The sequence below is a fragment of the Geotrypetes seraphini genome, chromosome 8, assembly GCF_902459505.1.
Source record: "Geotrypetes seraphini chromosome 8, aGeoSer1.1, whole genome shotgun sequence".
Classification (NCBI taxonomy): Eukaryota; Metazoa; Chordata; class Amphibia; order Gymnophiona; family Dermophiidae; genus Geotrypetes; species Geotrypetes seraphini.
In genome coordinates this window covers 3611329-3636410 of record NC_047091.1, presented here as the reverse complement: position 1 = coordinate 3636410, position 25082 = coordinate 3611329, and the positions used below count along the sequence as shown (strand labels likewise).

At 42.0% G+C, this 25082-nt stretch overlaps 1 protein-coding gene and 1 long non-coding RNA gene across 2 annotated transcripts in view; one reads left to right on the top strand and one right to left on the bottom strand.

Moving 5' to 3' along the window:
* The first annotated feature begins 233 nt into the window (after positions 1–233).
* The window catches only part of LOC117365277, a 73444-nt gene continuing 48595 nt past the window's right edge, over positions 234–25082 (top strand). The window contains exon 1 of the long non-coding RNA XR_004540392.1: positions 234–365. This is a non-coding gene — a long non-coding RNA (uncharacterized LOC117365277). The remainder of the gene's footprint in view (positions 366–25082) is intronic.
* On the bottom strand, positions 1693–5102 carry LOC117365276 (myb-related transcription factor, partner of profilin-like). The gene has a single exon (XM_033955499.1). The coding sequence runs from the start codon at positions 4194–4196 to the stop codon at positions 3585–3587; it is 612 nt and encodes a 203-aa protein (XP_033811390.1). The 5' UTR covers positions 4197–5102; the 3' UTR covers positions 1693–3584.

Here is a 25082-nt window from a genome sequence, read left to right as displayed (position 1 = left end):
CCCATTCCCTCCCCGTATCCTCTTCCACTCTGCCAGGCAGGCCTGCCTTTCCTCTCTCTCCCCTCCCTGCCAGCCGCGCCCCCCCCCCCCCCCCCCCCACACACCATCACAATCTTTATTCCAGCCCAACACTAGGCATGCCCAGTAACCGAGATTCAGTGAGCGGTGCTCCCAGCAGACTAGCTTGCTGGCTGGTTACCCTGGGAACCAGAGCTTTCTTTCTTCCTGCAGAGAGGTGAGGAGAGGTGCAGTTGCTACTGCTGTCACCAAAACCATCCCCAAAAGCCCTTAATACACAAATTTGTCGATTTGGATTTAGATCACACCTTTTCAGTTGTTGCCTCAGTGAATTACATTCAGAAACGGTAGGTGTTTCCTTGTCCCCGGAGGGCTTAGAATCTACAGTTTGTAAAGGGTTAAGTGACTTGCCCAAGAGAATAAGGAAGGAGTAGCATTGGGATCTGAATCCTCGTTTCCCTGGTTCTAAGCCTGTTCTAGCAAAGTTTATTCATAATGCTGTTTGCTCTCGTTTTGACTTGCATTAATTTCTAAGAATTTCAAATTATATGAAGTCAAACATGGAGTGCAATACATTACTAATGCACTTTACTTGTCTCTATTATTTACCTATAATTTTTAAGCTTTATTATAACTCCATTTCACCTGGTCTTGATAAATATTTGGGTGGTCTATTTATGTTGACCCATTCTCCTCTTACTAGGAGGATTCTAACTGGAAAACCCTCGGCAACATGACTACAAGGGTCAGTGCTGGGACCACTGCTGTTCAATATATTTATTAATGACCTGGAAACGGGCACGAGGTGCGAAGTTATAAAATTAGCGGACACAAAACTCTCCAGTAAGGTTAGATCTGTTGAGGAATGTAAAGAACATCAAAGGGACCTGAACCAACTGAGTGAGTGGGCAAATAAATGGCAGAAGAGCTTCAATGTAGAGAAATGTAAAGTCATGCACATAGGGAAAGGAAACCCAATGTACAACTACACGATGAGGGGGCTGACATTGGGGGAAGGCAACCTAGAAAAGGACTTGGGGGTTTTGGTGGATAAAACAATGAAACCGGCGGCACAATGCGCAGCGGCCTCAAAAAAGGCGAACAGAATGTTGGGCATTATCAAAAAAGGTATCACTACCAGAATCAAGGAGGTTATCCTCCCGCTGTATAGGGCGATGGTGCGACCGCATCTGGAGTACTGCATTCAATACTGGTCGCCATACCTTAAGAAGGATATGGCGCTACTTGAGAGGGTCCAGAGAAGAGCAAAACAAAATGATAAAGGGCATGGAAAACCTTTCATATGCTGAGAGGCTGGAGAAGCTGGGGCTCTTTTCCCTGGAAAAGCGGAGACTTAGAGGGGAAATGATAGAAACTTACAAGATCATGAAGGATATAGAGAAGGTAGAGAGGGACAGATTCTTCAGACTGGTGCGGGCAACAAAAACTAGAGGGCACTCCAAAAAATTGAAGAGAGACAGATTCAGAACAAATGCTAGGAAGTTCTTCACTCAGAGGGTGGTGGACACCTGGAATGCGCTTCCAGAAGAGGTGGTAAAGCAGAGTACGATTTGGGGTTTCAAAATGGGATTGGATGAGTTCCTGAAGGAAAAGGGGATTGAAGGGTACAATTAGAGGGTTACTATACAGTACAAAATGATTTAGAGTAATAGATCACTTACAGGTCATTGACCTGGGGGGCCGCCACGGGAGCGGACTGTTGGGCATGATGGACCTATGGTCTGACTTGGCTGAGGCGATGCTTATGTTCTTATGTTAAAAGGCAGTGAGAAATTCTCTCAGAAGCAGAGTTAGGTTATATTTGGGGGGTTTTATGTTTGGTTTTGTATTTTTGATTTGTCTATGTATTTATAGAAACGTCGACTCCTGAAGCAAGCATCTGTTTGCCGAAACATGGCTCCATGTCAAGTCTATTTTATTATATTGGACTTCTGAATACACTTTTAATATATTTTCTACAATTTGTTTTACTCCTGGCTCTGTTCCTTGGCTTAAGCCGGCTGTATTGTGTTTCCTTTCTTGGACAAGTCCTAGGATTCATACCATCTTTTCACCCTGTAATTTTCAACATCCTATACAAAATAGGGCTTTAAACCTATAAAGGAGAGATTGGTCTAGTGGTTCTGCCCAAATGTTTGCCCATGGGACAAGTAACTATGGTGACAAATTTCAAACTTAGACTGAGCACTTAAATGTAAGTGCCCATGAAATGAGTGGCTATAGGGCTAGATTTAAGATTTCTGTATCCATAAGCACAGGATGGGGATAACTGCCTTCAAGAAATGAGAGCACCCAGGGGAGAGGATCTTCCAATGTGCTCTTGTCTGGTTGCTATACATCCCTGAAAGAAATCTCGATTCGGCAACCACAGCACTTAGAACAAAAAAGGCATGAGGCCTTTAGGCTTTAATGCATTCACAGGACCTGCTGTGGTCTGCCCGTTTCTTCCGCATGGGTTTGTTTTTTTTTATTAAGAAATCCCATGTGTGCTGTCAGGCTGCTACAAGATCTGTGTATATACATAGGGTCACAGAGCCTATGTTTTTATTTTATTGTTGTATACCCATTCTATGTCAGGAGAAAATTTGGACAGCAGCATAGTGGCATGATACCCTTCAAAATTTGTCATCCTAGGCACTTGTTTATGCCAAACTGGAGGCCTGAGTGGCTACAAAAACAGAGCTGAGGCATGGAGAAGCAAACACTTCGCACCTTACTTAGGTGCTGAAGGATATTATTGTACAAGGCTTGCAATGTATTTACACATATAAATAGCAGTTTTAGAAAGCCACTAGATATAACAAAAGAGCATGCTGTGGATTGGCTGGAAAAGCATACATGTTTTTCTGATTCTGCACAAACATACTTTACAAAATCTAGATGTTGGCATTTATTCCTAATCTGAGACATGCCTGAATGTCTGCTAACTACTCAGTTAGACCTCAGGTTTGCAATAGTGATCAAAAGGCAACTGTCTTACCTCTCTGGAGTTTAAAACCAGTATAAAATGTAGTTTTCTAGCTTTGTTCTTTAATTGGTTCCCCTTAAAATGTCTAGTTCTCACATTTTTACATGCATTTTACGGAGGGCTCTGCATTAAGTGAACCTTTTGTAAAATTCACATGAAAATGTGTGCATCCAGAATCAGAAGTCCCTTTTTCTATCTAAATGACTTATGCAAAAGTTGGGTTTTAAATCTAGGCAAATGAATTACAGGCCTAGAGGTAGGATCCCAATTTTTAGGATCATCAATTTAGGATATTTCTCAGTTGCAGCCCTGGGGTCCTAAATGTGTCTCAAAATCTAAATACATTCAATTGCCTAAAATGTAATCACCAGGCAGTTTTTGAAAAATTGCCAACTATCTCTCTGTGCCTCAGTTCTAAGCCCTGGATAAATTGCTTTATTCTCCTGTGCATCACTTTACATATAACTGGATGATAATATTGCCCAGTTTCCAGTACCGTCATGCAATATAACATACACATGTGAAGTGGATGCATGTTTTGTGTCTACAGTATTAAAATTATAAAGCATTCTAGAACTTAAATGCAACTATTAGTACTCAGGCGGTAATAGTACCTCCCAATGGCCATTGTTGTGATCCCTAGAATGGGTAAGATGCATGCCATATTATTAACCCCTGCCTTTGGTGTCACTTGTACATGCAGAAGTGACTCACCAGCTCTGCTTTCCTCTGCTGAGTGGAATCTTCGAGGAAATGCCACCTGGTGATGGAAGCCACCACCAGAGGCCACATGGTCCATTCTCCCAGCACCAGCCACTACCCCAGGCCCAAGGATGGCAAAGATAGTCTCTTCCTCTGCTGAAAAATTTTCTTCACCAGTGGGGCCACTGCTGGCTCCAATCCCTTGAGTGGAGTGGGGCACCCTTGCCAACTTCTCTTTTGTTCGACGTTTGAAGTCGTTCCACCGCTTTTGCACCTCTTGGCCAGTTCGCTTCCAACTAGTAATGGTGTTGATTTTGGTGGCAATGTTTTCCCACACCCGCCGGCGCTCAGCCACAGTCACCCGCCGACTCTGTGTGCCATATAGTCGACTGTAGTTGGCACGAACCTCCTGGATAAGAATCTGGTTCTCTTCATAAGAAAATCGAGGTTTGCGCAGACGAGTAATTTCTTCTGTGTCTGCAGACATGACCACTGCTGCCTTTCTTGCCCCCTCTGATCTCACCCTCAGCCCTCCTCCACCCAATCTCAATCTAGTGGTTTCTCACCTCTTCCTCACTCCAGTGCCAACTCCCCCCCCACACACACATACACACTCCAATTTCAGTCCAATTCCAGCACCTCACTCCAATGCCATCTGTCTTCTGCTCTCTGCTTTTCCCTCCAGTGTTTGTTTAAAAAAAAAAAAAAATTAACTCTCAGGTTTGCAGATTGCTTCCACTGCAAAATGAAACCAAACCAAACAATAGTAATTTTAAAAAAAGAAATAGTCAACGACATGCAAACGTAATAACAAAATGTCAAATGGGCAGAGCCCTATCTGCTGTGTCCACCTCATGCAGCTAGCATACCACAGTCCCGAGAAACAAGCTGGCACCATAAGGTAGACAGAAGCAAGGCGGTGGCGTGAAGAAAGAAAACGTCTGGATAGAAAGGAAAAAAGGAAGCGAGATTTGAAGGAGTCTTTTTGTCTGGGTTTTAGGTGGCCCCATGCACCACTTGGCAATGAAGTGAAAGAGAAACGGGTAGACAGAGCTTATATTTGTCCATTGCCTGCTGCAGGTAGGGTGCCAGAATCAGCCTCCTACCCTCTCTCGCCCTCCCTTTCCTCCCGTGCCGATCCAGTAGTCAATGATTAAAAGCCCATCTTCGACCACAAGCTAAACTTTCAGCTAGAGACAGAGAGAAGCTATCCCAACCTAATCATGTCTGTGAGTCTCTGTTACTGATGCCCACGCCTCACCCTCTTGTCTCAATAGCAGTTTGCTTCAGGGGCCTAGCCCCTTTCCTAGCAGGTCTCTGCGACTCCAGTTCTCCACTATCCCAGCACTCGCACTGCTTCCCCTCCCCCTTTCTGCTTTTCCCAGCCTGCTCCAGTTTGATAGCCCTTCCCCTCCCTGTCCCAGCCTGTTTCACTGCTCTTCTCCCGCCTTCTCTCATAATGTTCATCCCATTCCCTCCCCGTATCCTCTTCCACTCTGCCAGGCAGGCCTGCCTTTCCTCTCTCTCCCCTCCCTACCAGCCGCGTCCCACCCCCACCATCACCATCTTTATTCCAGCCCAACACTAGGCATGCCCAGTAACCGAGATTCAGTGAGCGGTGCTCCCAGCAGACTAGCTTGCTGGCTGGTTACCCTGGGAACCAGAGCTTTCTTTCTTCCTGCAGAGAGGTGAGGTGCAGTTGCTACTGCTGTCACCAAAACCATCCCCAAATACACAAATTTGTCTATTTGGATTTAGATCACACCTTTTCAGTTGTTACCTCAGTGAATTACATTCAGAAACTAGGTGTTTCCTTGTCCCTGGAGGGCTTAGAATCTACAATTTGTAAAGGGTTAAGTGACTTGCCCAAGAGAATAAGGAAGGAGCAGCAGTGGGATCTGAATCCTCGTTTCCCTGGTTCTAAGCCTGTACTAGCAAAGTTTCTTCATAATGCTGTTTGCTCTCGTTTTGACTTACATTATTTTTTTTTTTAATGGACTTTTTTTTTTCTTGAAGTTTAGAGCAACTAAAATATACATGGGACAATTCCTTCCCTGTAGAGCTTATCAAGAAGAATATGAATTACAAATAACACTTTGGGAATTTAGAAACATGGTGGCAGATAAAGACTAAAATGGCCTATCCAGTCTGGCCAGACCCAGCATTCACTATCTCCTACTCTCCCTAAGAGATCCCACATGCCTGTCCCATGCTTTCTTGAATTCAGACACAGTCTTTATCTCCACTACTTCTACTGGGAGACTATTCCACGAATCTACCACCCTTTCTATTAAAAAAAAAAGTATTTCCTTAGATTACTCCTAAGCCTTTCACCTCTTAATTTCATCCTATACCCTCTCATTCTGGAGCTTTCTTTCAAATGAAAAGACTTGCCTCGTGCATTTAATAATAATAATAATAATAATTTTATTCTTATATATCGCCAAAATCATAGTAGTTTGAGGCAGTTTACAACAAGAAGAGCTGAACAATCAGCGAAAATTACAATGAAGTCATCGAATACATGTAGAGAGGGAGGATACAAGTAGAGGGGGAGAAAGTCAGTGTAATAGGCACAGTGTAGAGACATCGAGTACCTGTAAGTAGAGTACAGGGATAAGGCATTAAGAGTTCTTAGTTACAAATCGGTTGAACAGGTTTGTTTTAACTGGTTTTCTGCCATTGTTTTAACTGGTTTTATACCACTTAGGTACTTAAACGTCTCTATTATATTTTCCTTCTTCCGCCTTTCCTCCAAAGTATGCATATTGAGATCTTTAAGTCTGTCCCCATATGCTTTATGATGAAGAACACCGACCATTTTAGTAGCCTTCCTCTGAACCGACTCCATCCTGTTTATATCTTTTTGAAGGTGCGGTCTCCAGAATTCTACACAATATTCTAAATGAGGTCTCCCCAGAGTCTTATACAGCAACATCAATACCTTCTTTTCCTACTGGCCATACCTCTCCTTGTTCATCCTAGAATCCTTCTAGCTTTCACTGTCGCCTTTACAACCTGTTTGGCCATCTTAAGGTCATCACATACTACCACACCCAAGTCCCACTCCTCTTTCATGCACAAAAGTTCTTTACTCCTAAATTGTACTGTACCCCTCAATCACCTTATCCTTCAGGAATTTATCCAAACCTTCTTTGAATCCCTGTAGTGTCTTCTACCCTATCACAACCTCCGGGAGTGCGTTCCACGTGTCCACCACTCTCTGGGTGAAGAAGAACTTCCTGGCATTGGTTCTAAACCTGTCCCCTTGTACAGATTCTTCAGACTGTGGGGAACAACAAGTACAAGGGGGCACTCGGAGAAACTGAAAGGGGACAGGTTTAGAACCAATGCCAGGAAGTTCTTCTTCATCCAGAAAGTGGTGGACACTCCCGGAGGTTGTGATAGGGCAGAAGACACTACAGGGATTCAAAGAAGGTTTGGATAAATTCCTGAAGGATAAGGGGATTGAGGGGTACGGACAGAAGTAGTGATAGGTTATAGGATGAGACAGGAACCACTTGACAGGTCATGGACCTGATGGGCCGCCGCGGGTGCGGACTGCTGGGCGTGATGGACCTGGTCTGACCCAGTGGAGGCAACTTCTTATGTTTTTGCAGCCCAAATGCATGACCTTGTATTTCTTAGCATTAAATCTTAGCTGCTAAATATCAGGCCATTCTTCAAGCTTCGCTAGGTTCTTCCTCATGTTATTCACACCATCAGGAGTGTCTTCTCTATTGCAAATATATTGGCCTTACTTACTTTGACTTTTGTGGAGGGGGATTACATCTGTCCTTCTCCGGTCCTCTGGTACCACTCCAAACTCTAAAAAAGCATTGAAAATGTCAGCCAGTGGAGCCACCAGAACTTCCCTATGTTCCTTCAGTACCCTCGGATGTATACCATTCAGCCCAATCGCTTTGTCTACTTTTAGTTTATCTAGCGCCTCACAAACATAATCCTCTGAAAACTGATCAGTGCGTACCACACCTCCAATCCTATTAGCGTTTGTCTTCTACTGTCCTGCTTCCGGTTCTTCAGCTATTAAGCAATTCAGCCTTTATCAGCTTATATATATATATATATCTGGTGCAACAGATGGTACTGGTGTCATCGATACAGGACCAACTGAAAGAGCTGTTGCATCGAGAGCTTGCTATAAAGTTACAAACACAAGCAGCACAGATGCATTCACAGCCTTCCTTGGTACCAGCCCAGTCTGAGCATAGCACATCAAGGCCAGAAAGTACATCTCCTCCTGTTGAAGCCAGCACCAAGAGAGTGTTGAAGTCTATTGATACTGGATCCCATTCTCCCCAACGCAAGTCTAGATCAAAACACTCTAAGCTTTGTTCACCATCTTCGACATCTTCTTCGGATCAGTATCGGCATCGGAGTCCTTCTTGATACCAGCATCGATATCATACTCCTGCTGCCTTGACTCATAAACACACCTCTTCTATCTTCCAGACTATGACACTGACCTTTCTCAGCACAAGGATACTGAACCTGACCTTGATTATTCAGACCCTGAGTCTTATGGTATTCAGTCTGATCCTTCGCTTCCTCAGCCTCAGCTTAGATCTCTCCCAGAAAGTTTGTCATTCACCAAATTTATTCATCAAATGGGGAAAACTCTCCCTGTGAAAATAGAGACAGTTGTGGAACTGAGCCGAATTGCTGGACACCTTAGATTTTGATAAACCTAAGGATCTCCTAAAACTTCCTTTCCATTATCTTATGAAAGATACCATGCTGAAAAACTGGGAGTAGCTCCTAGAAGAATAGACACTATGTACAGAGTTCAGTCCAGCCCAAGATTTGACCATCTGCAGTTACAGCACCAGTCCCTCCTGGTGGAGTCTGCCTTGAAGAAGTCTTCTAGCTCCCGGGTCTATGCTAGTGCACCTCTGGGCAGAGAGGGCCGCATACTTGATAAGTTTAGGAGACAGTTATTTCAAAACTCTATGCTATCCAGTAGAGCACTGAGCTACAACTTCTATATGAGCTTCTATTTGAAACAGCTTGTCAAGTCCCTTTCAGACTTTGAACAATTTATTCCATCCAACAGACTTGATCAGTTTCAGGAAATCACACACAACTTACTCCAGACGAGGAAGTTCATGGCTCACTCTGTATTTGATGCCTTCAACATCACTTCCCGACCATCGGCTATGTCTATCGCAATGAGGAGATTGGCCTGGCTCAGGGTATACAATCTTAGCATCAATGTCCAGGAATGTCTAGCCAACATTCCTTGCTTCATGGAGGAATTGTTTGGTTACAAAATCAAAGAAGCCACTCATAAGCTCATGGCTTATAAACAGAGCATGACTACACTGTCCTCCTCAAAACCTAAGCACTCTACTAGGACTCCATCAAAACCTTCTTATCAGTCCTAAAAGTGGCGTTATCCAGCCTCTTCATCTGTGGCTAAGCTTCCTCAGCCAAAGAGACAGAGACAGCAGTATCCACAAAAGACCCAGTCTCAACCATCCTAGAAAGTGACTCAGCCTTTTTGATGTGCTCCTGGAGAGCATAGCCACCAAGACTCCTTTACTCCCTCCTCCTCTTCCTATTGGAGGTTGTCTTCAACTGTTTTATCACCATTGGTCTCTCATAACCACCAACTCTTGGATTCTTCACATCTTACAGGAGGGTTACTCCCTACATTTCCTAAGCGACCCTCCAGACAACCCGCCAAGAGAGTCCTCTTTCGCTTTCCAGCAGACCCTCCTCCATCTTCAGGAAATAAGGGCTTAACATAACATAACACAGGATTTCTAGACCGCATAACCAAAAAGTTCTATACAGTTTACAAAAACTTTATCAAAAAGGTACAATGAGAAATATTAGATCAGAAATTTTGGAAAAAGAAAAATTTTCAGTTATTTTCTGGATTATTTATAAGAAATTTTGCATGAAGAAAAGTTTTTTCAATTGTTTTATTCTGGAACTCAAAGCAATAGAACCTGTACCCCCATCTCAAAGAAATCAGGGCTTCTATTCCAGATATTTCCTTATCCTGAAAAGGATGGGAGGTCTCTGTCCAATTCTTGACCTCTGAGCTCTCAACAAGTATTTAGTAAAGGAGAAGTTTCAAATGCTGTCCCTATGAACCTTATACCCCCTCAAAAGAGGCCTACACTCACATTCCCATATACCCAGTTCACAGAAAATTTCTTCAATTTCGTGTGGGTCATCTTCAGTACAGAGTACTACCTTTCTTCCTGGCATCCTCTCCAAAAGTATTCATCAAATGCCTAGTAGTGGTAGCAGCAACTCTCCTTTCATACGGATATCAAGTCTTCCCTTATCTGGACGGTTGTTGATCAAGGATTGCTCACCTCAAAGTGTTCACTTGGCTCTAACAGCTACAGTAACTTTTTTGGAACTTCTAGGATTCAAAATCAATTATCCAAAGTCACATCTTCAGCCGATTCAAACTGCTAGAATTCATAGGAGCAATACTCGACACTCCTCATCTGAGAGAATTCCTGCCTCTGCAGAAACAAGCAACACTGCTTCAGCTTTGTGCAAATGTGTCTACTCTTTGGAAAATCTCAACATGACAGATGATGCATCTTCTAGACCACATGGCGTCTATAGTACACGTAGTTCCCTTTGCTTGGCTTCATCTCAGACCTGCTCAATGGAATCTAGGTTCCCAATGATCTCAGGTATCGGACCCACTTTCCATCGGATCAATGTCTCCTTGCTTCTTTATCAATCTGTCCAATGGTGGTTACAGCCATCACATCTCTACAAAGGGTTGCTATTCCATGTGCCCCCAACAGACATGTATGCATGGGGAATGCATCTGGATGGTCTAAGGACTCAAGGAACTTGGTCTGCTCGAGAAAGGACTCTTAATATCAATCTTCTCGAGCTTCAATCCATTCGCAGTGCTCTGACAACTTTTCAGGACCGGCTATCCAATCAAGTCCTCCTTGTCAGAACAGACAATCAAGTAGCAATGTACTACATCAACAAACAAGGGGGCACAGGGTCTCTTCCCCTCTGTCAGGAAGCTCTTCTCATTTGGGACTGGGCCATCTTAAAGAGCAGTCTATGTACAAGGTAAGCAGAATACTTTAGCAGACAAGCTCAACAGATTCCTACAATCACATGAGTGAACTCTCAAAAGTTCTGCATCACATAAGAACATAAGAATTGCCATCTCCGGATCAGACCCTGGTCCATCAAGTCCGGTGATCCGCACACGCGGAAGCCCCGCCAGGTGTACCCTGGCATAGTTTTAATCCCCATATCACTGTATGCTTCTCAAGGGAGATGTGCATCTAATTTACCCTTACCCGTATCACTCTATGCCACACTTAAGGAGATGTGCATCTAGTTTACCCTTAAATCCTAGAACGGTGGATTCTGCAGTTACTTCTTCTGGGAGAGCATTCTAGGTGTCCACCACTCGCTGCATGAAACAGAACTTCCTGATATTCGTCCTGGACCTGTCCCCCCCTCAGCTTCAGTCCATGTCCTCTTGTCCGTGTCACACTGGACATTGTAAATAACTGCTTTCCCTGCTCCATTTTGTCGAATCCTTTCAGTATTTTGAAAGTCTCGTTCAGATCCCCTCGCAGTCTCCTCTTCTCAAGGGAGAACAACCCCAGTCTCCTAAGTCATTCCTCGTAGTCCAGGTTCTCCATACCTTTCACTAGCTTCATTGCTCGTCTCTGCACCCTCTCTAGCAGTTTTATATCCTTCTTTAGGTATGGAGACCAATGCTGGACGCAGTATTCCAGGTGCGGTCTGACCATGGCTCTTCTCGCTTTGGGGGACTCCACAGATAGACCTATTTGTGTCTCCCAATAACCACAAATTACCACAGTTTTTCTCCAGACAATTCTCCCCACATTGTCTAGAGGCGGATGCATTTCTTCTGGATTGGTCACACAAGTTCCTATATGCGTTTCCACCACTTCCTCCGATTCCTGTTAGGCAGTTGCAAGATAAGTGCTGGCTGTTTATTCTTATAAATTTTTGAAATGATTGAAAAAATATATTTATTGTTTTGAAAGAAGCACTAAGAAGTATATTGCATGTTTATGAAAGGGTTCTTTATGCTACATAAATACAAAATTGATTGTTGTATTTCAAGTCACAATTATTAAAATTCAGGGAGGTTTTTTAAGGATCGATGATAGAAATCTGTAACCTGTCAGACTCTGGTTTTGTCATTTAATTTGAATCAGAGCAAGTTTCTGAGATCCTTTTTCCCTCCTATGTTATGGTATTTTTCTTGACTTTTTGCTGTATAAGACCTTTTTTTTTTTTAAATTGTGTATTGATTACAAGCAGGGCCTCTTCATCCATTTTTGTGGCAGATCCAATCCACCCATGAAAGGGCTTTCTTCACCTTTGGGCTCTAGTTATAGAATATGTTATCAAATGAAATAATGAAAATACAGGATTTGCAGGGCTTCCACCACAGCCTTAAGACACACTTGTTTAAATTAGCATTTAGTGTGACATAAAGCTGGCAGATGGTGGAGATGCTAATAGAACTATGAGTCCTATAGCCTCTTGACTTCTTTTTTTATTTTTAATTAATTTAACATAATTACAAGTTACATCACTTGTTCAAGAAACACAGTGCTTGCTTTTTCACATCAATTATATATTAGAAATAAAAAAGATCAGTGAAATACAAGCTCTTCCTCAGACCACTATTGAAAAGGGGAGGCAAAAAAGAAAACCAAAGCAGATATTCTACTAAAATATCATTAAGAGGAAGAGACTTAGAACAATCCCAGCTTGTTTCCATTAGCTAAACCACACACACCACCACTAGGTGGCAGAATATTATCACAATCCAAATAAAAAGAGGCTTAGCAAATCCAACACAATACCTCCAACTCCAACAAAAATACCAAGAGGGGCTTGACAGTACCAATATAACTCCCACTCCTCACAAAAAAGAGGAACTTGGCAGCACCAACTGTCCAGCTCCTCAGCCATCAGTATTCCTTCCCAATCCTCTTTCCCCATGCAAAAGAGTCCTCACATTTCTATCTCTTGTTCATCCCTTGCATATCCCTCATTTGTCTCCTATCTCTTCACCCCACACTGCCCTCTCCCCTAACCTGCTGTTCCCATACTGCAACTCTCTTCTCCCACCATACTTTCTCTCATCCTATCCAAACCCCACCCAACTGTCCTTTCTCTTTCCTTAAGAACATAATAAGCATTGCCATACTGGGACAGGCTGAAGGTCCTGTTTATATCAGTGGCCAATCCAGGTCACAAGTGTCTGGCAAGATGATCCCCAAAGAGTAAAGCAGATTTTATGCTGCTTATCCTAGAAATAAACTGTGGATTTTCCCAAATCCATTTACTAATGGTTTATGGATTTTTCTTTTGGGAAATTATCCAAACCTTTTTTAAACCCTGCTAAACTAACTAGAATTCATTGCCAAAGAATGTGGTAAAAGCAAAATTTAAGTACACATTGTGTGAAGAAATATTTTCTCTAGTTTGTGTTAAATTTATTACTTAGTAACTTATTCATTACTTAGTACTTAGTCCCCTAGTCCTAGTATTTTTGGAAAGAGTAAACATGTGATTCATGTCTACTCATTCCACTTCACTCAGTATTTTATAGTCTTCTATCACAACTCCCCTCAGCCATCTCTTCTCCAAGCTGAAGAACCCTAGTCACTTTAATCTTTTCTCATAGGGAAGTTGCCCCATCATCTTTATCGTTTGATGCTACAATTTGGGTTTCTGCTAGGTACTTGTTACCTGGATTGGCCACTGTTGGAAACAAGATATTGGGCTAGATCAGTGGTCTTTGCTAATTTGTAAGTGAGGGTCATTCTGGGTCCAAAAGGCTAAACGAGAGCCGACAAATAATAATACTTCTTGACATTTATTCCTACCAGAACACCTGGCCTTGGTCACGCATGGAGAAGATAGATAAACTCTATGCAAATAAAGAACCACAAACTAAAAGTACTAATATACACAAATGATACTCTTCCAAACTGCATGCAATACAACAACAGAGAAATAGAAAGAAATTAATTTCTTCTCGAACAGTGCAAAATATAGACAGCAGATGTAAATTCTCAAAACTGATACATTCAATCACTAAATTGAAAATAAAATCATTTTTCCTACCTTTCTTGTCTGCAAATCAATAGTTAAGAACTGGAAGGATTTCACATTGTTGAATTTTCATTTTTGGTGGGAAACTCTGTGTCTCTTCTATAAGTATGAAGCTAACCTAGCTGAAAGGTCTGGTAGTATGGCCTCATTTAAGGATGTTTGGAGCTCTTTAGAGGGTTTCGTTAAGCAATGTGTGAGATGGAATGACTGATCTGCCAGACAAATAGGAGGGAGGTGGGGTGGGGGGTTTGGGTTAAGGAGGGAGGGAGGGATGGGTATATAATGACATGTTTCTGTTACGAATTTCCTACTATATGTTTACATATGTTTATAATGTATTTATGTGTTGCAGTTCTCTGTAAGATATTAAAACTTAATAAAGATTAAACTAAAAATAAAAGAGAAGACAGGAAAAATTTGGGTCGCTCACTCTGCCTTCCTCTTAAACCCTCCTGGCTTTCTTTTACCATTATTGAAACCTCTCTATTGGAACTCCCTAAATATCCTGTTTCAATAGTATCCTTCAAGGATACCTCACACCGACCCATCAGTTCCTGGGCGACTGTCGGCTTTCCCCCACATCTCAGTTTAAAAGCTGCTCTATCTCCTTTTTAAACTTTAGTGCCAGCAGCCTGGTTCCATCCCAGATAAGGTGGAGTCCATCCTTTTGGAACAAGCTCCCCCTGTCCTAGAAGGTTGCCCAGTTCCTAACAAATCTAAACCCCTCCTTCCTTCTCCATCATCTCAACCATGCGTTGAGACTTCGGAGCACTGCCTGCCTCTTGGGTCCTGCGCATGGAACTGGAAGCATTTATGAAAATGCTACACTTGAGGAGCTGGATTTCAGTTTCTACCTAAGAGCTTAAATTTAGCTTCCAGAACCTCCCTCCTATGTCATTGGTACTTACATATACCAAGACAGCTGGCTTCTCCCCAGCACTATTTAAAAGCCTATCTAAGTGATGCATGAGGTTCGCCCCCTTCACACCAGGCAGGCAAGTGACCAGGTAATCCTCGCGTCCACCAGCCACCCAGCTATCTATATGCCTAATGATCGAATCACCAACTACAACAGCTATCCTAACCTTTCCCTCCTGGGCAGAGGCCCTTGGAGACCCATCCTCGGTGCAAGAGATATTACATCCCCTGGTGGGCAGGTCCTAGCTAAAGGATTATTTCCTACTTCTGCAGAGTGATGCTTTCCTTCTAGGGGACCTATTTCCTTCAAGGCAGCACAGGGGCTAATAGACTGGAGGTAGGACTTCTCTACAACATCCCTGTAGGTGTCCTCTATGTACTTCTCTGCCACTCTAGCCTCAAGGGAACGTACTCGCTCTCTGAGAGTTAGGAGCTCTTTGCAGCAAGCACACACATATAACTTCTCGCCAACTGGGAGAAAATCATACATGTGACACTCAGTGCAAAAGATTGGATGGCACCCCTCTCGCTGCTCGACTACTATCTGCATCTTATTAATGAGCTGATTAATTAATGTTGTTATTGTACTGTCTCTGAACCATTGTGAATGTTCTGTTTGTTAACCACTTAGTTATAGGCGATCTAGAAATTTTAGAAATAAATAAATAATTAAACCTTATTAAGTTACTAGGAATATATTAGATTAGTACAGATAACGTGACCATTTATTTTTTTCATCAAAAAGGGGACATCTATTAATTGTCAATCCTGCCCTAGACCCACCCCTAGACTATCCTCCTCTGTAACCTGTGATTTGTAACCTGTTGCTAAAATTGTTTGTAGTACCTGAAGATTGGAGGGTGGCCAATATTACGCCGATTTTTAAAAAGGGTTCCAGGGGAGATCCAGGGAATTACATACCAGTAAGCCTGACATCAGTGCAGGCCAAAATAGTGGAAACAATTATAAAAAATAAAATTGTGGAACATGTAGACAAACATGATTTAATGAGACAGAGTCAGCATGGGTTCAGCCGAGGGAGGTCTTGCCTCACCAATTTGCTTGACTTCTTTGAAGGTGTGAATAAAGACGAGCCAGTTGATATAGCATAGATTGCCAGAAAGCTTTTGATAAAGTTCCTCATGAGAGGCTCCTGAGAAAATTAAAAGAATCATGAGATAGGAGAAAATGTTGAATTGTGGATTAAGAATTGGTTATCAAACAGAAAACAAAGGGTAGGGTTAAATGGCAATTTTCTCAATGGAGGATGGCTAAATAGTGGTGTGCCATTGGGATCTGTACTGGGACCGGTGCTATTTAACTTATTTAAAAATGATCTGGAAATTGGAACTACAAGTGGACTGCAGGAAGACTTTAGGAAATTGGAAGACTGGGCATTCAAATGGCAGATGAAATTTAATGTGGACAAATGCAAAGTGATGCACATTGGGAAGAATAATCCAAATCATAGTTACCAGATACTTGGGCTGACCTTAGGGGTCAGCACTCAAAAAAAAGATCTGGGTGTCATCGTGGACAATATGCTAAAACCTTCCGTCCAATGTGCGGCAGCGGCCAAGAAAGCAAACAATATTCTAGGAATTATTAGAAAATGGATGGTAAAGAAGATTAAGAATGTTATAATGCCTCTGTATTGCTCAATGTTTCAACCTCACCTCGAGTATTGCATTCAGTTCTGCTCTCCTTATCTCAAAAAAGATATAGTGGCCCTAGCAAAGGTAGACGCATGCAGGGGCGGGGAGAATGCTGGGGTGAGTAGATGCTGGGGAAGGAACATGGCAGAGAGATCCGGCCAGCAGCAAGATGCTGGTCCGACCAGAGTGCCACCTGAGGCCGCTGCCGTCTCAGTTGACGTCATTATAGGGCTGGCTCAACCTAGACCGTGGGACCTCCTGGAGCTGTGGGACTCAGGGCAGCTGCCCTGTTTGCCCTTCCCTAACACCGGCCCTGGGCATGAGTCTCAGTACAGATTCATGGGGTACTCCCTTTTCCTTCTGGAAAATTGAGCATTTAGTCCTACTCTATAGTTTCTGTTGTTTAACCATTTTTAACTATCCCACTTTGGACACTGTTTCCTATCCCATGACTTTTAATTTTGTAGGGGGTCTCTCATGAGAAACCTTTTTCAATGCCTTGTGAAAATCCATATACAATATACCACATGTTTATTCCTTCAAAAAATTTCTAATGACAAGATTTTCCTTTGTTGAACCCATATAGAGATCATTTCCACTAAGCTAGGGGTTTTCAACCCAGCCAATTGGGGTTTTCAGGATATCTCCATGAATTTAATAGAGATATCCTGAAAAACCCAACTGGCTGGTTGTGCCCCAGGGATTGGGTTGAAAACCTCTGCATTAAGCTATATCTATCTACTGTACAGTATATGGTTTGTAATTTGGGGGCCTTTTTACTAAGTGATGATAGGCACTAATACACATCCAACACAGTACAAGTGACCTAATGAAGGACACTAAAACATTTTGCATTACTTTTGGCATTTGTGTCCGCTATGTATGTGGTATTTATTTTTTGATAATTTTTTTGAAGGGGCAGAAAGTGGGCTTAGAAGCAGTAACCAATTAGTGTGCGTTAATGTGTGTGCTCTAACTTCTTACCACAGGATTAGCATAGGAACCCTTACAATACCTTCATTAATTCTTAATTTTGTATATTGTTTATTGAACCAAGTATAGCAAAATCATAACTAACAATAACAATTGAACAAGAATTTCAATATCTTCATTGAGAACACTTATCAAATGTACTTGGTCAATTTCATAAACAAACCATTCCCTCCCCCCCTCCAACCATCAAATGTCACACAGTTGGATAACCAGAGAACAAACATCCCTTAATTCCAAAAGGGTTCTTATACCACTTGTAATTTCCTCCCTGCTTGTGATGTCATATCGGAAACTGCCTGTCTTTCAATTTGCAGCTAATATATCACGGCTGCTCTCTATTGCCGCATTGTTGGCAGACTGGCTCCAGCCAATGAAGCAGGATGGCTTCTTTGCCGAAAAGTGACAATTTCCTTAAAAATTATTTCATACTTTTGGGCACCAGAGTTGAAGTAAAAAAACTTGAAAAATAGTAGTTTAGGAGCCAAATACAAGTATGTCAAAGTTGGCAGATATCTTGAAAAACTGCAGTCCAAAAATGTCTAATATTTATTTTATTTATCTAAAAATTTATTACTCATGCCATCCTCTAGTTCTGTGCAAGTTACATAATAACATTCATAGTTAAAATACAACAAAATATCACACGTGTTGTACAACAGCACTATAAAATAACTTCTTGCTAAACAACCTTCTCACTGTCCACAAAATCAGAAAGAAAAGCTGCGTCTGAATAACATATGCTCCAAAGAAGTGTTCGCTGATTGACATTTAGGGCATTTTGAATCATGACATAGAGAGGCAGCAGAGAGACATGTTTTCTTATATTATTACATTAGTGACTTCTATTCTGCCAATACCTTGCAGTTCTAGGCGGATTACAAAAGAAGATAACTGGACATTTCCAGGAAAATTACAGATAAGGGTGTTAATTACATGGTTGAGACTTTGCTGGGAAGTTTACAAGACTGGGAATAGTCAAGGAGATATATTAGTATTTCTTGATAAAATTTCTGAATTACAAGGTTTTAATTTCCTTTCAGAATGTTTTGGAGTCAGTCGTTGTCAGCATGTTGAAGAGGTGGTGATCTAGTTTTGCTGCTTGCGTTACTATTAGGTTATCGTACATCTTCTTGCTTGATTGGGGGGTGGATAAATGGGGTCTGAGTTCTCCTTGGTCTAGTTAATTTGTTCCGGTTTAGGCGATTGATTAGGTAGGTGGGGGCAGTGTCGTTCATTACTTTGAATAGTAGACAGTAAAATTTGAATAGTATTCGTGCTTCTGTAGGAAGCCAGTGTGAGTCTAGGTATGCGATGGTGATGTGGTCATATTTGCTTAGTGAATAGATCAGTCTGAGGGCTTTGTTTTCTACTATCTGTAATTGTTTTATTAGGTACATTAGATAGAGTGTGAGTCCACTGGGACAGATAGGGAAAAAATGCTTGAGTACCTGAATGTAAACCACTAAAATAAATAAATATCTTGACAGACAATGCCCCTAACTACTCTAGGTCGTGTCCAATAGATAGTCCACCAGAAATCTTTTCCACTTAAAATTCCCAGCATGCAACCATATAAAGTCTACCAGGCAAATTATCTTATCCATTTGTTATCAATTAGCAAAATTCTAGAATAAGCTACCACTTACATTAAGATCTTGTGGCCAGGAGAGCGATCCAAGATGGCGACAGAGTAAGTCGCGTCTGCAAAAGGCTCCTGCTTCTATTGGCGACTTTACACTTCTACTAAATACTTTTACCTTTTGCTATGCCTAAGCACGGAGCAAGCAGAGGGGCGTTCTTCCAGCCTCCTCTGCCATCTCGTTGACGCGGCAAGCAGCAATTACAACTTACGCCGTCCCGGCTGGAGTGGGCATATCCGCTGACCGAGGTGGGCAGTCCTCGGTCTTGGAGGGTGAGGTGTCGCTTAGTCCATTAGAGCCTGTAGTTCCCACATCAGCAGCGCAGGAAGTGCTGGAGCTGATGTCTCCGTCAGCGTTGCAGATTTCACCCCTGACCCCGGATATGGTTCACAGCTTGCCGACTTTACCACAGCTTTGAATCAGGGAAGGAGGAGGTGGAACCCATTGGGGAGTTTCCTGGAATATCTTTTTCTGCTCCTTTAACAAGACCTGAGGTGATCGACATGGAAGCGATATGGAGTGGTTTGGAATCTCTACATAAGGTATGCTCCCAATTTGTTACCTCAGTATAGAATACTAACACTCAATTTAAAACTTTTGAAGAGAAATTCCAAAAACAGTCCGATAGAATGGACAATTTAGAAAAATCAATGGTAGAAGTGAAGGTTTCCACTAATTTACAACTGAAGGAAAAGTGTTTGCTTACTAGGAAAATGGAAAATTTGGAGAATGCAAATAGAAGTTTGAACCTTAGACTTTTCCTGTCTCCAAATTTCAAACACCAAGAGATTTATTTCATTCCTTCTTAAAATCAGTATTGAAATTTTCTGAAAATAACATGCCACCATTACAAAAGTTATATTATTTGAATATTCCTAAAGAGGATAAAGGCAAAGGAACAGTACCAGGAGATTTGGATCTCACTGGTATGTTGGAGACATCTCAACAAGAAGAAATACTTACTAGAGCTACCTTATTGGTAACCTTCGTTTTTCTCCAGGATAAGGAGGCAATTCTCCTCTATTCTACAGGACTGATAATGTGGAATTTCATGGATTCAAAATTTTAATATTTCCTGATGTTTCAAAATGGACGCATTTCAGATGGAAGAAATTCCTGGCTTATCGTCAGTCAACTTTGAGTATGGGAGCAACTTTTCAGTTACGTTTTTCTTGTAAATGCTGCATTACCTATCAGAGTATTAGATATATATTTTATGAACCTGATCAGTTGAACTTTTTTCTTGAGGGTAAGGCTGCTGGAAGAACTTCAGAGGCTTTCATGGAGTCTCTCAACCAGGCCGTTAGTTAATTGAATCCAACTGCACTCTGTAATGTGATTTAATTTTGAACTATTCCTGAAAACCAACTTCCCTTGGAGGTGATGGATTCTCTCTCCCCATATTGTGGACTTTGATATTGGTTACTAATGTGGAATTATTTTATTTGTTTCTTATTTCAATTGTTTATTTCCAGTTAAATTGTTGTTTAACAATTTGTAAAAGTATAAATAAATTTAAAATTGTGGCCAGTATCTCAGGTTCAGAAAACTTTTAAAAGCATTTCAATACCAAGACAGAGAGTCAACCCTGAAATAACTGAAATGGTAGTTGTAAAAACCCATTTCTAGACTAATGCAATTCCTGGGACATAATGATGATCCAATAATGACTTACTTGAACTTGTAACTATGTGTTTGTAACTATCTAACTGTATTAATAACTGTATTGATCTACCTGTACTAGCAACTCTATTGAATGTCCATTGTAATTTCCTGAGTAACTGACCCAACCTCTTGTAATGTAATCCGACCTTGAGCTGAATAGATAAAAGCAGAATAGAAAACCTGATTAACATAATACAACATAGGTTAGTACCCCAAAAAAAACAGTACTTCTAAGTTTCCCTGTTCAATGCTGCATCCAGACTAATCAATGCAGCTGGGATTACATTTAGTTTACAATGAGCCATTGGCGTCAACATTTTATGAACATTAACTATTGACTGACATCCTTTCACAAAGCTCACCTTCTCTGGATCTATCAATATGGGCAGGGAAAGTGCCAGTCTTTCTGCCAATATGCAAGATAATATTTCTATATCCACATTCAACAGGGAAATCAGGCAGTATGAGCCTGGTTGCTCAGGTGTTTTACCATGTTAGCCCTCGATGGAAACTGACCTGCTATTATTATATATTCATAGTAAGATAGTAGGGCACCACATATCTGTGGAAAAACCATCTGAGCCTGGAGCAGTAGCCCCTTCATTACCTTTACAGCTGTTTGCAATTATTTTGCTCTCAGGGAAGCATTCAAAGCAGAAATTTGGTGGGCAGAATTTAATTTTGGAAGACCAGAGTCTTCTAAGTAATCCTCCATACATCATACATAAGAGAAAAATAATTATAAAATATTTAAGCTATATCAAGTGTGATGAATCTATTCTCCTAATTCATTATCCAAAGAAGCAACATATCTGAGACCCTGCCAGGACTGCACCACTCGTGACAATAATTTACCTGGTTTGTTATAACAGTAGAAATTATAAGTATGAAAAAACAGTTGATTTTTTTGATTTCTCATGTATTAATGCATTTAATGCTTTAAATTTAGTTAACCCATGGCATTTGCTACATCCCTTGGACAGAGACTTTACACACCTATCAAAGGTGTACAATGTCTTGTATTGATTATATCTTAACTAGCTCAAAATTCGTTACACAGATTAGTTGAGCAGAAATCGTAACTATGGTTATTTCTGATCATGCTATAGTAGTATAATGGGTATGCCTCATGTCAAAATGATTGACAGCTGTCAAGATAAGTATCGGCCAATCAGTGTTCACTTCTGGGTTAAGCCACGCCTACTCTCCAGCCACACCACACCCACTCTCCACCCAAACCCTGCCCATTCCCCGCCCCACCACTACCCATTTTCACCCAAACCCTGCCCATGCCTTGCCCATACCACACCCACTTTTGCCTAAGCCCCGCCCAAGCCCCACCAACACCACAGTCATTCCCGCCCATGCCCTGCCCACTCCCTGGCCATGTCCCACCCCTCCCATAGGAATGAATGGTAGTAGCTCTGCTCATGCCCCACCCTCTGCCTATGTCACCGGAAATACACTTTCTGATGATATCAGCGGAGATGGGTTTGTGTGACCCTGAAAATGCACTTTCTGATGCCGTCAGTGGAAACAGGGTAAATGAAGCGCCGGAAATGCGCTTTTCTGATAGAGATTAATTCTGTGATTTCAATTTAGGGGTGCCTTTCAATGGAAATTTCCCTCACTTATATTGGAATAAAGATTTTAAAGCCTACTTAGATACCAAACCTACCCTACTTAGATACCAAACCTACTTAGATACTTAGAAACCTACCCTATATTAGGAAACTTTAAAAATTGTTTTGAGGGAGGATATCATAGCATACTTGGTAGCTCGGAAGCGAAGACTCTCCCAAGGTATAATAATACTAGAGAAATGCTGAAGAGCAGCAAAGAATAAATTTATACAACAGCCGACATGATCACGCAAAGAAACCTTTTTAGCCACACAGGCAGCATTACATAAATACAGGATTTAACAAAAGTTTCTGACCCCTAAGTTAACATTGGTATGCGACTTTGCTTACTTGCTAAAATTTTTCTGCAAGTTTAATGATGTCATTAGCATTCCATGATATGCTAGTCATATCTTGCAGTTGTGTACAAACTAAAGAAGTGTGAAAAAGATCAGAATTTGTCATTCAAATGAGCAATTTACATACCAGCCCTTTGAAAGTGAGAGAATTTTATACCGTTTAGGCCTTTTCTTCTTAAAATGTGAATTGAATTTCAGAGTGGTAATGCACAATTTTGTGTATGGCGAGTGTTGACATTTGAATAGCCAAAGTCTCAGTACAGACATTTTTTCCCAAACCTTTTGTAACTGTTATAAATGATTTTATTCGAGGTATTTCTTCATGATTTTCATGACCATTTTGAATCATAACAGTGTTCTTTGTGCCATACTATTTTATAACTTATTTGCAGGTTTTTTCCCTCTAATTTGTTACAGAAAATGTGTAGTGAAAGACAGCATCATCACAGTAAAATTCAATCCTTGTCTAATACTAGGCTCAGTATAAAGAAAATTTGTGAACATAGTAAGTACGGTAATTGGATAAGAAAATAATTCGAACCGATAAGCCTCATGATAACCCTCCCATAATATAAGTTTGGAATAAAAATCATGGTTGCTGGGTGGTATATCACACTATGGAAAGACTTATTTAGTAGGGCCTGATTCTGTATAGGATGCTGGTCTTGGCAGCTGCCTAAGAAGCGATCAAGAATCACAAGTCAATTACACACTGGCATCCCATACAGAATCACATCTACCTTAAGGCACAGACACTTTACCCCAATTCTGTAACCCTTGTCATCCCGTGCTGGTAAGAGAATTGTGCCTGCCTGATCGCAAAGATAGGTGGCTTAGCCACCTATCTTTGTCAAGGGATCCCTTGCCATCAGCTGATCATGGCACAGGAATCCTCAATCAGCTGAGCTGGCAGGATTCCTTGAAACTGTGGTTTCAGGGAGTCCTGCCAGCTCAGCTGATCGAAGGGAGGAAATTCCCTTGCCATGATCAGTCGAGCCTGCTGCAGTGCGCAGAGGACCCCCAATACCACCTAAGATCACCAGAAGAGATCCCTCCTGCCCGACACCCCCCAACACCCCCATGAAATTGACAGGAAGTATGCCCATTCCCTCCTGCTGCTGGGCCCCCTTGAACCCCTGACACCCCGAACCCCCAACACCTACCACGATACTGCCCAAACCCCCTGAGATGTATTGGGAGGGGTCTACGACTCCAGTTGACCCAGATACCAAAGGCCACTCCTATGGGATGTGCTGGGAAGGGAGCCAAAGGCCCTGATTGGCCCAGGTGCCTAAGGTCCATCCTGTGGGAGGGCCTTATATATCTGGGCCAGTCAAGACCTTAGGCCCCTCTCAGTGCATCCCAGGGAAGTGGAAGGTCTGACATTCTGAAGAGACAGGCCTGACAGCAGGACGGACTGGGCATCTCTATTGCTGGTCTTCCTCTACAGGTATGGGGGGAGTAGTGGGGGTTTGGGAGGTGTTGGGGGTTTTAGGGGACTTGGTGGCAGGAGGGAGTGGGCATCCCTTTTGCTGATCTTGGGGAGGGGGGTGTTGGGGGTATTGGGCAGGGATTCCCATTCCGCGATCAGCTCAGCTGTCTGCAGGCTTTTACTTTTATGATTGGGAACTGTAGGCCAGCATTTTGCAAGCCTACATTTCAGGTGTCTGTTGTGGGTCTATGGAGATGTTAAGGATGCTTAAACATGCTCAAGGCTACATTCAGGTGAAACCACGTCCTGCCTTGGGCATGCTTAAGTGTCCCTACGCATCTCTGTAGACCCACGACAGATGCCTACAATGTAGAAAGCCATCCTCACCCAAGGTTTTTTTTTAAAGAAATCATGTGTCCCGATTGACTGCCAGACAGTAGTAGGATGTCTTCTACCACCTAAAATCAGGACGCATGGTTAAAGAATCAGCCCTAAAGTACCTTAAATAAGTAGTGTTTTTCCATGAGCTGCACTTAGTAATCATTAAATAATTGAACTGGTTGGTCCTCGAATTGCAAGGTATCTCTCTTCAGTTTATATTGTCTCAGTATTTCTGCTGTATGGGCATATTTTGAAATTTGACAATCACAATGAGAGGCCACATCGCTCCTACAATGTGTGCGTTCCAGACAAATGGGGTCCATACCAGCATAAAGCGGCAAAGTCTCTGCTAGCCATGATTCCATCGACTGTAGAAGTTGCACATCTAAAACAGATTTGAGTATGCTGAGAAAATGGAGATTCCCCCTCCTTGACCGATTCTCCAGATCATCAATTTTATTTGATTGCATGTGCACCAGCACCTGCAAACTTTCCAAGGTTGCTAGCGAGGCGCGAGATTCATTTTCCATTGTGCTTATGCACTGTTCCAGTTCTGTGGTCCAACAGGTGGTATCAG

What these genes read in the sequence shown, in the direction of transcription:
- LOC117365276 (XM_033955499.1), bottom strand. Translation starts at nt 4,196, where the DNA reads ATGTCTGCAGACACAGAAGAAATTACTCGTCTGCGCAAACCTCGATTT.